This window comes from Equus asinus, chromosome 18 (assembly GCF_041296235.1).
Source record: "Equus asinus isolate D_3611 breed Donkey chromosome 18, EquAss-T2T_v2, whole genome shotgun sequence".
In the NCBI taxonomy this organism is placed as follows: Eukaryota; Metazoa; Chordata; class Mammalia; order Perissodactyla; family Equidae; genus Equus; species Equus asinus.
The window spans coordinates 4,029,273-4,041,396 of NC_091807.1; the positions used below are offsets into that span (position 1 = coordinate 4,029,273).

Consider the following 12,124-nt stretch of genomic DNA (forward strand, 5'->3'; position numbering starts at 1 on the left):
TTCAATTTGCCTTCTCTTCTCTTTCCTCTAGTGAAACTGTTTTCTTTATGATCAGTAACATTTCCTTCTGGGCAAATCCAGTGATTTCTTTTTAGTCTTCCCTTGTTTCTTGTCCTGTGTGCCTCATCTGGCACTGTTGGAGATATAAACTAAAGGGAGGCTAGAAATTAGGCTGTCTTTAAAGAGGTTAATGCTTTCATTTATTGGAAATGATAGTTACTTTGAAAATGTAGAAAAGTGGATTGTAAGATGATTAGAAAGGACCTAAGAAAAGCAGTAATCTAAAGGCAGGATGGAATCAGAGAAGTTGGCTATATGCTTAATGTCAATGGCCTGATAGTCTACAAAGAAAGAAAATGGTAAAAGGGAAGTTGGGAATGAGGATACAATACAAGGGAATAAGTTGATACACATTGATTTGTGGACCATAGCATATAGATTCTAACATAGGGAACTATAAGGATAAAGACAGACTATAATGACCATTTTAACCCTTATGGAGCTTAGGAAATAATTGCCAGAAGATACTATACTAATTAGAGATTTTTATATGGCTATAAACTCATGATAGAAATGGTTAGTTTGATGGAAATTTGGCAGGTTTCCAGAGAGAGCATAAATATAGAAGAAAGCCTGATAAAGGAGGATGGCAGCAGTAAAATACGTCTTGAGGCTAGCCAGTTCTTCACCTTAAAGTAGGCAGGGGTTCAACTTTAGCACTGGGGGTTATTGGGGGGCCCATGCTAGTTTTTCAAAAGTTACTTTGGCTAACAGAGGTGACAATTTTGACTCAGCAATGGAAGTAGCAGAAAATAGCTGAAAGAATGTAAGATTTAGGCAACAATTGAACTGAGTTTAAATCCTGACTTATCTATTTTAAATGTGAATGAATCAGGAAAATTTGGTTGACATCATTGAGCTTTCTTTAGTTTTCTCTTCTGTAAAATAAGAAGACTTTCTTATTTCCTTTCTCTATTTGCAAAGTGATATGAATCAGGATCTTTCCAAGAAAGGTGACATTTTCTATTATCTAAACTTCCAGAACCTTTATATTCTTAAACAAAATAAATAAATAAGAGATTATTGCACTTTTCATTCATCTGCAATGCAGAAGAGGATTACATCCCCAAGCCATGTCCAGGTAGCTGAAACAGAGGCCCACAACAAGGCCCACCTATTCAACCAATCTGAGCGGAGGGAAATGCGCAACTTACATAACTCACAATCTAATTATTCTCATAAAAAAAATGCCGTTTCTACCATTTGGAGTGCATGTGGAGTCAAAGAGGAGATCACTGACAGGGAATTAGATGCTCTTTGAGCAGGGATGTATTTATTTCCAAACATTCTGTGTATACACCGCCCATCTTCACCCCATTTAATTACATGAGTTGTACACACATTCCAAATGTACACATACGTGATTTGGGGCAGATCAATGTAGAGAAGGTAAAAGCAAAAACATTTGCTGTGCCCTGATCCTGGTCACGTTCCTTCCTGTCCCCATATGCTGACCCCTCAGGTTATAAGGAAGATCAGAAACAAACAGAGCAAAAAGAGAGAAAGATGATGAACACACAGAGTTGGAAAATAAGTGAAAGGAACAGGAGTGCAGATGGAAGGAAAACAGATGAAAAGTTTCTGGTGTTAGATACATAAAATCAGGAGTAAGGAAATGAGGATTTAAGTATATCTAAAGCCGACTAGAGTCTATTACATTTCTTTCCCTGGTTGAAGTACTGAACTTGCAGCCAAAAGCTGTTGTTGAAGCTTTAACGCTAAAATGCACTGTCACGTTTAGATAGCATACTGCAGTGGAAAACTGTTTTCTATAAGCAGTTTAAGCTTATCAGAAGGTAAGAATTATGAACGTGAATTGTGCTGGATATATGTAGTAAAGCTACTATGAAAAAATGTGTCTTTTCAAGGTCTAAAATGCCTTGAATATTTCTTAAAAGATAGAAGAAAAATAATGGATTAATTGACAAAATGCTTTTTAAATCAGTATCTTTGTATCTCTAGAAAATAATTACTGGATGAGAGAACAGTTTTAAAATATCAAAACAGTGATTAAAAAAAGTGTGAATTCACTTAGTATGTTAAAAAGTATAATGTATACCATACAATTTAAGAAGTTGAAATTACAGCCTTCTCCCTTAAAACTCTTTTAGAAAAATTCCTCGCGGGAAAATACGAAATCTACACTTAAATAGCACGTATTATTAGAAACAAAGTTTTGGTAATTTAACTTGATTTGCACAGAAGCTATCTCATGTAGTTATTTACAGAGAACAATTAAATTTTCCTTATTAAAATATAAAGAGAAATGCAAATCCATAGGAAGCTTTTTAAGAATCAAATGTTACTTTACACTAGACCTACAGGGTTACTGTGCATCAGAGTGCTCAAATGGCTTTCAAAGTTTTTGAATAACCCACATTTGAATAACCCATACTTGAATTTTGTATTAAAAATAGATGTTCTATGAGTTAGTTCTCTATAAACAAGAGTGTCAAAAAGTATAATTTTAGAGGTGAAGTGACTTCAGAACTCATATATTCTTTTTTTTAATACAAGCTATTTTTTTTTCCTTAAAGATTGGCACCTGAGCTAACAACTGTTGCAAATCTTCTTTTTTCTTCTTCTTCTTCTCCCCAAAGCCCCCCCAGTACATAGCTGTATACTTTAGTTGTGGGTCCTTCCAGTTGCAGCACGTGGGACGCTGCCTCAGCATGGCCTGATGAGCGGTGCCATCTCCGCTCCCAGGATCCAAACCAGCGAAACCCTGGGCTGCTGAAGCAGAGAGCGAGAACTTAACCACTCCGCCATGGGGCCGGCCCCAGACTCATATATTCTAATAATGAAATCACTTTACAATTGAAAACTCTATGCTTGTGACCCCTTTTATTCACGTCACCTCCAAGCATGTCAAATTCACAAATCATGTCCCTTGGATGCTGCTACATAGGGAATGTGGACTTGATTTCCCTTATTATGAACATGATTCCCCATGTGGCTTTAAACTTGGGCATATTTTGAGGAGGCTTCAATATTTTCAAAGTATTTCATGGGAGAACTAAGTTCAGCAGTGTGTAATTTCTATCAATCTGATGATATAAACAGTGACTGATTAAGCCTCCACTCCTTTCAGGTGGAAATACTTTACTGGAAAAAAAAAAAGGAAGAAAAAAAAATCACAGCTAGAAACCTTCCCAGAAACTTCCCCAGATGACAAAGTCAAAGACCAATCTTCCACAGACGCTTAATGAAGACATCGTTCTGGGTGTTTCTGTTCTAGAGATCACTTTGCCACCAAAAAAATAGACAAAAAAAGTGGATTTCTGCAGCTAAGGCTTGCAAGCAAAGCATACTAGAAGAAAAAGTGAAAAATTTTATCACTTACAGTGGTTTTCCTTTGGATTCACAAGTCAAAATTAAAGGTTGTCCTTCTTGTGGAAAAGGAGTGGATGGGATAATCTTAACTGATGGTGTATCTAGAAAAAAAAGGAAAAGGATTATTAAGAAAGGTCATTAAACACATAAAACTATATATTTAATAATTGTGCCTCATGATGGATGTGCAGACTATTTCTTTTCATTGTGCATACTTATGAAAAGTTTCTTAGATTTGGTGAAATGGAGTATGTAATTTTAAGAAGTCACCATCCTGTCCATGAAAAGCTAACAAAAATATCTGAATATCTTATGAGCACCACTTTTGTATTATTTCTGAAATCTGAATTTAAAAGTGAAATTGCAAAAAGTGGTTCAGATGAATATCAAGCATTTCATACAATTGTTTCTTCAACTATTTATAGATGGCTATGAATACTATTATTATGGACTGGATGCATTTATGTGCATTTGAATAACAACACTTTCATTGTTGTGGGAATATCAGAGACTCATAATAAAGAACCCACAAAGAACTCAAGATCAGCTACTGTCTCATGAGCATTATGCAGAATCTTTTTGAACCGGCAGTAATGCTGCACTTAGCACATGCTGCTTGCACTAAAGTACAGTTAGCAAATCATCTGAAATAGTTCTGTAGACTATCACTAAAAGTTAACATTTTGTTACATACGCAACATAATTGTTATAAAATTATTTCTTTGCACTTAACAACAAAATCATCCCAATGGAAGAGCATTCAAGAACACTTTAAGACATTACTATTTATAAAGGTTATGCCATGTAATATTCTTTAATCAACACAAAGATACATATTTCATAGAAGAAATGGAAAATAAGCTGAAGAAAAGAGACAATGTAAACACACATTCATTTATGACACTTTTCTACTCCTGGCATTGTGTCGCCCACAGCCAACATGCAATTGCCTTCTCCTCTGACCACATCTTCAACAATAAGCAAAATAGGCTCTGAACTCTCCAGACAGCCACAGTTGTTTTCACCCTTCCTTTAATTGTGATGGGAGAACTGAATTACCTTGTGGTTATACTCACTCTCGGACTATGAAGCCAATTAAATAAGTATCAATCAACTGTGTCCTTTTTAGGTTAGTCATCTTATTTCAGGAAAATATTATTCAGGTTTGTCATACGTAAAACTATGGTCCTGTGAAAGACCTTATATCATACTTATAAATTATTTATACTTTTCAAAAGCATTCTTTCTTAATCTTTTAAACAGAAAATACATTCAAGATAACCAACAATAATATCCTGGTTACAAATAGGCATTCCATATACATCACGGAAAATAATCACAGTGTAAAATAACCTAGGAAGAAAAATTAATTTGAAGAAATATGAGATATGTTCACCATACCTTTTTAACTAGTAGAAGAAAATAATTTAATAAAAGATTTAAATACACTTCACTAATTTTTCTATCATCATTATCACAGGTATTGACTAGGAAGATCATATAATTTTGTCTTCAAGGTAGAACATCTTTTAAAACGAAAGGGAAATATTAATAATTATGCAGCATAACAAGTGTGAACTAGAATGATTCTGGGCAAACTGAGGTCTGTGGTCTTTTGAACTTTGACCATATATACATACAGTGAAATTTAATTTCGCCCAACACATAAGAGAAAGCTTCATTTCCAGAGAAAAACATGGCAGAAGAAAGATCACAAAAGTGCGATTTGGGGAAAGAGTTATGTTAATTTGGGTGTCTGTGTAGTTTAATTTTATGTATCAACTTCACTTCATCATGGAATTCCCCTACGTTTGGCCAAACATTATTCCAAGTATTTCTGTGAGAGCATTTTTGGATGAGATTAATATTTAAATTGGTAGACTGAATAAATCAGATTGCTCTACGTAATGTGGGTGGGCCTAGAGCAAAAAGGCTGACCCTCTCCCAAGCAGGAGAGAATTTTTCCTGTCTGATGCCTTTGAGCTGGAACGTTGGCCTTTTTCCTGCCTTTGGACTCAGACTGAAACATCTGCTCTTCCTGGGTCTGGAGCCTGCTGGCCTTCAGACTGGGACGACATCAGTTGCAGTTCTCAGGCCTTTGGACTCAGACTGGAACTAAATCATTGGCTTTTCTGGGTCTCTAGCTTGCCAACTCAACCTGCATATCTTGGGACTTGCCAGCCTCCATAATTGTGTGAGCCTATTCCTTATAATATTAAGTATATATCTCCATCCTATTGTTTCTCTTTCTCTGAAGAACCCTGACTAATACAGAATCCTAACAAACAGACCCTGAGGGGTCACCTCAGAAAGCCCTGGGGAGTGAGCAAGGAAGGGAAATAAGAAAATAAAGAGTATGTTATTAAACAGATCACACCACGGGCAACTGAGGTTCATTCCTGTTGTGGAACTCAGAGGGACAATGATGGCCATCCTCAGAGTTATCTTACTTGACGGACAAGGGACAGGAGCATTTAGGGAAGATTTCCCAATTTTCATTAGCGTGTGGTTGAAGATTGCTCTGGAGGAAGGGGGTGTTACTTCCTTGGCACTCCTGTCTATTCGGTGCACAGGAATGGTGTGTGTAAAAGTGATACAAGTAAGCCACCACCAGCATCTACTTCAGTAAGGTAAAATAGATAGTGGCAGGTAGCTGTTAGAAGTGAGAAAAACAGAATATGGGCTGATTTCTCTTAGCTCTGCCTGTTTAGTTTAAGTAGCTTATCAGAGGTAAGAATTTGTGTAACAAGTGGCCCCTGAAGCATAGAGTTCAGCATTCCCTTTAGATCCAAAATACAGAATTCCAATTATAAGCGATGCCAGAGCATATAATATGCTTAACATGTATTTCTATGAAACTTTCAGCAAGATCATCAAATAATCTCTAAGTTACCAAAATCAAGGGATATAACACAATACTTTTTTATAACTTTTATTTGACTTCAGAATTACTCAAAATGTTGATTAGTTTCAGTTCCCAAGAATTGTCTTTCTGGGCTTCTTTAACATCCTCTCTTCTATCACCTCCACACTCTCAAAAACACGGTTTTGATTCAACTCTTACATCTCTGGTTACTCTTTTTCAGATTCTCTTGGGTTGTCTTGTATTTAGCCTTTAAATATTGAGATCACCAAGAATGGATTCACGATTTGTTCTCACTTAATTCTCTCTAGGTCCTTTCAGCCACACCTATCCCTTCAGTTTCTATCTACTCACCAATCACTCCCAGAGCAGTTCTGTACCACAAGTTACACTTATGTGTACGCAGCACCTATTCGACAAGTAAACTTGGATGTCTAAAAGACACACAATATTTGACATAGCCAAAACGAACTCAAAGTCTCCTACCCTCCCCCATATCTTCTTCCTCCAGCTACCTCTAGTTCTACAGATACTCCAGCCTTTATCCAGCTATATATACACCAGACACCTCTGCCCCTTTATCTTTTCTATCACCAATCAGTCACCACGTCTGGTGGATCTACTTAAATAATTTTCAAATTCTCTCATTCCCTTTTTACAGCTCCACAACCCCTTCTTTTATCTAGTTCACCACAACAGTGAATAGTTCTCTTGTGTCAACTTTTTTCCTTTCTAACTCTCACTCCTAGAACTAAACCAAACTATCATCTCAAAACATAAAGCTGATCACATCAGCTTTCTGCTTTAAACCTTGCATGGTTGATCCTTGCTGTTAGGATTAAAAGCAAAATCATTAGTACAGCTGTTTAGTCCTACATGATCTCTACACTTCTTCACTCTCCTGCCTCCCAATGTGCAATTTCATTCTTCGAATTCCAGGTAATTATACCTCTTTCATATTCTTTAATGCATATGTTTCATCTTGCCTTCATATAAATTGTCTGAAATGCTCCATTTTGGGAGGATCCTTTGTTTATTTAACTCTTTTAAATCTTACTCAAATGTCATTTGCTAAGGGCAACCACTCATGACCCTCGACTCTGGTCAGATACCTCTGCGGCATGAATTCTTCTTCACTCCTGTGCAATTTTTAAAAAGGCACTGCTGTATCCTCAGTGTCTGCATAGTGCTCTATACAAATCTGTGCTTAATAAATAGAGTATTAAATGAATGGACATACTAATTTTTAAATATATTTTCTTATCAGTTGGTACATTAATTCTGAAGTATTAAAAAAGATTTAATTGAAATTTTGTTGGAACCAGCTGTATGTAAAATTAATCTTAAACATTCATGTCACAAACTTTCGATTCAGCTCATGTTTAATTTAATTAAAGGTCCACTGCTGACTCTCTTTTTAGTACAAATTTCCTGCATTAGATAACATTAGATAACAACCTTCCATGATTATAAAAATGGCAATTTGTTTTTTAATGCAAACACCATATATCTGAATTATTTTTCTCCTCTCACCTGATTTTGGCAGAGGAAGCACTCAGTTGTGAAGAGATTTATTTAAATATTCAGCCAAAATTCTACTTCCATGAAATGTCAGCACTCTTCTTTAAACATGCCATGTTAGCAATATACACAAAATTACATTTTTTACCACATCAAATACTACAATAATATGATTATTACCCCAAACTTGACTCTTTCTCAAAGAAAATTTTTTTTTTTTTTTTAAAGATTGGGGCTGGCCCCGTGGCCGAGTGGTTAAGTTCACGCGCTCTGCTGCAGGCGGCCCAGTGTTTCGTTGGTTTGAATCCTGGGCGCATACATGGCACTGCTCTTCAAACCACGCTGAGGCAGCGTCCCACATGCCACAACTAGAAGGACCCACAACGAAGAATATACAACTATAGCAGGGGGCTTTGGGGGGAAAAAGGAAAAAAATAAAATCTTTAAAGATTGGCACCTAGGCTAACAACTATTGCCAATCTTTTTTTTTTTTCCTGCTTTATCTCCCTAACCCCCACCCTGTGCACAGTTGTATATCTTAGTTGTAGGTCCTTCTAGTTGTGGGATGTCGGACGCTCAAAGATCGTTTTTAATAAAAGAAAGTAATTTGAGCCTAACTGATTTTTACTTAATGACGAAGGTCTCTGTCAATACTGTTCTTATTTTATTTTCATCTGTCACCTTATTATATCCATTAGGGAGTTGATCAAGCACCCCCATAGGATAAAATTAGAAGAGAATTATTTAGTGAAATATCAACGACATTCTAGAAATAATCATTTCAAACTGGCATAGAACTCCTATACTTAGATATCTTAGTTAGCCAACAAAAAGAAAAGATAAAAATTATTGTCATCTAAAAACCAAAGTTAATTTTAAGAGTCTTCAATTTCCTAATTCTTCAAAATATTTTAATAATTGAAATCCTAATGTAAACATATTTTTCTGTATTATTTATTTTGTTTTATATCAAAATGAATGGAGAATTTTTCAGGAATGGCACAATGCACAACAGATAATAGGACAATGGTTTTATAAAATAATCTTAAATTTATGCACGTATTATGCTATTAATTGTTTACTAACCCAGCTATGAACAGGAATGAGAATATAAATACTGCATAATTCAAACCTTTCATTGCATGCCTTTGTGAAGTGATCTATTAAGAATTATAAAAAGATTGCTTTCCTTGTCTTATTTGTAGATTTTCTTCCTGGTTGCAGTTTTTCATTTCAAATATATTTCAAAGGATTGAGAATATTTTTTTATCCAAAGTTTACTTAAATAGTAATTCCATGCTTGTTTTGGAAATAATTCCTCTATTTTCCAGTCTAGATGCAATATGAGTTGCATTTAATCCTGCCCCACTTTGTCACAAAATTGAATGACACTTTCTCCTCAGTACTTTGCAGATGTGTATGATGTTCTGTTTTTTAATTCCTGTTATAATGTAGTGTGTTGTACCAATTGATAGTAAAAAAAGTGGGGTTAGTAAAAATGCATTATTATTACTTGTATTAATTTATACTTGCTTTGTCCTGTAAGACGAACTCAGATTTTTTTTGCAAACTGACAATTTCTATGTCTGTTTTAAAATGTCTTCAGATAAGCCAACTCTACAACTCCATATTTATTGAACATAAACCTATTTATATAATATACACCATATATAATATGTGATGTTTATAATACATAATATGTTAGTATATACACATATGAATGACAAGAAATAGTAAATAATTAGGTTTAAATAATTTCATAATACAGGATATATCGTTACTATAAACCCTACATTTAGTAAAATATTTTTTCTAACCTGGATGCTTATCCCCACACTTTGAACATTCAGTATCCAAGATCTTAACCTATTCAATTGCATGTCTTCAGATCCTAACTAAATGCCTGATATGTTGCAAGAGTTCATCAAATGTTATATGAATAAATGAATGAGTTACTTCCTATTTCTCTCAAAATGCAAGCAAATGACAAAGTTTTGCACAACCATATAAAAAATAGGGATATATTCATTCATCCACAAATAATTTTTCAGTACTTACTAGTAAATAAACAAAATATGTAGATATTATGAAAGCATATGTATTTTCTTTAAGGCTTTTGTTGCAAAAATATTATTCTTTAGAGTCCAACTTTAAAATTATTAAAATATGAAAACAGACATTTTCTTAACTATAACTTCTTTTACTTATCTGACAAATTCTGGTGTTCATTTAAAAAGAAGCACAATTATTATTAAGAGATAGATTAATGGGCAAAAGATTGTACTTTTTTATCCAAAATTTGAAAAGCTTTATGAACTTGGGAAGTAAGGACACCTCTTGCTCTATTTGAATGATTCAGGATTTGAATCAAAGTAAAGATATTGATCCAGTGGAATGGATTTTCTGTATCCTTAACAAAGATTGTAGAAAAGAGAAAGATCTGTGATCAAGCTACTATTAAACCACCTAATGGACAATCTTGAAAGCACGAGCTCTTAAAGTATTTATTGTTAGTGTTTCAACAACATTTATCCATCATAAGGGTTTTGTAGCTGAATAAAAGAAGTTTTAAATCAAATGTTTTTACCAAAAAGAAAAAAAAAGAAACCTTAGCCCTTCTGTACTCAAAGAAATACAACAGGAATTTAAGGTAATATAAAAGTAACATCTAACTCTTTTATGGCTGATGGTCAAATTGCTGAACAAGAGAAGCAAAACTAAACTAACATCTAATGTTAGCTTACTGTCTCATTTCACATTGTATAATATATTGAATGAACAAAGATGGTTTATAATGTAAAGCACTAGTCATTTACATTGCTTAGGGCATTATGTGGATCTTTGGTTGAAAGGAAAATGTTATTTTGATAATTTTATTTGTCCAAAAACATTATTTCCGTTGTTTTTATCTTCTACTTATGATTGAGATCATATGGTATTTGACTTTCTCCCTCTGACTTATTTCACTCAGCATAATACCCTCAAGGTCGATTCATGTTGTCACAAATGGCCGGATTTTTCATTTCTTATGGCTGAGTGGTAGTCCATCATGTATAAATACCACATCTTCGAAGATAAAAACAACGACAAAAAAGAAAAAAAACACATAGCATTGGAGATTGGACTAGTGGTTACCATTGGGGAAGGGGGGAGGGGGGAGGGCAAAAGGGGTGATTAGGCTCACATGTGAGGCGATGCACTATAATTAGTGTTAGGGTGGTGAACATGATGTAGTGTATACAGAATTCGAAATATGATGTACATCCGAAAAAAATAAAAATTAAAAAAAAATTATTTCCTATGAGTACTTCCAAATGATTCACTTAACAAACATTTATGTAGTTACTAAAACATACAAAGTTTTTTTCTATCCATTGTTTAGCTAGAGTTGTAAAATTATAACCTTGTATCTTGTAACGTTCACACTGTAACACTAAAGCTCAGGTGTTTGTATTCATAAATGGTGCATGGAGTGCTCAGCATATTCTTAAGACAGCTCACTCCTGAGAGCAGAAGTTATCCCTGTCTTGTTCATCGGTCTCTCTTCAGTCCTAGAACAACTCCTGGACCTCGGTTAAACATTTGCCAAATAAATGCATGAGTAATGCTCTTTGTAACTTTTTAGACTACTTGTTAGGACCACTAATGTGTTACAAAATTAAATTTGTCACAGCTATCTTCTAATATTAGTAAACACTGATGAAATACTTGGTGTGTAATAGTCGTTGTAAATGCTCTGTATACGTTGGCTCATTGGACTCTTTCATCAGCATACAAGGAAGAGTCTGCTGTTGACCTATTGCGCCCAACTTGAACTGGAGGCTCGGAGAAGCGACTTACCCCAGGTACACAATCTTAAATCACTCTGGGCTTTCTGTTCTTCTCTGCCCTGATCTTAGTCACACTTCAGTGCATTTGGGTTTCCCGTTCTCTCTCACACTACACTAGGGACTGGCATTCTGTGTAGTATGTGCTGTGTTTTCTGTTCTTCTACTCTGTCCATTTGGATGAATTGGAACCTGGACCAACGTTTGCCTTTGGCTCCATATGATCTGCAGTTTATAAAACTTATCAGGCAACGTTACTGAATTCTATGTATAACTTGTCTACCAGTTTGTCTGTCTGTCTCTCTCTCTTTTTTTATTTTTTTTTTAGGTCCCTCACATCTCCGTCTCATGTCCTTTTCCTCTTTGACAGATGAAAATATTCTTTGGGGTGAAGGTGCTTAAAAGGTACAAACTTCCAGTTATAAGATTAAGAAGTTCTGGTAATGTGTGTGCAGCATGACAGCCACAGTTAACAATACTGTATTGTATATTTTAAAGTTGCTAAGAGAGTAGATCTTAA

General features: G+C 34.9%; 1 protein-coding gene across 8 annotated transcripts in view; it reads right to left on the reverse strand.

The window, feature by feature from the left end:
- The window catches only part of CADM2 (cell adhesion molecule 2), a 1,002,810-nt gene that overhangs the window by 111,324 nt on the left and 879,362 nt on the right, over positions 1–12,124 (reverse strand). For all 8 annotated transcript variants that reach the window (XM_070488673.1, XM_070488674.1, XM_044750269.2 and 5 more), the window contains one exon: positions 3,404–3,494. In XM_070488673.1, the coding sequence (XP_070344774.1) occupies positions 3,404–3,494 (91 nt within the window). The remainder of the gene's footprint in view (positions 1–3,403; positions 3,495–12,124) is intronic.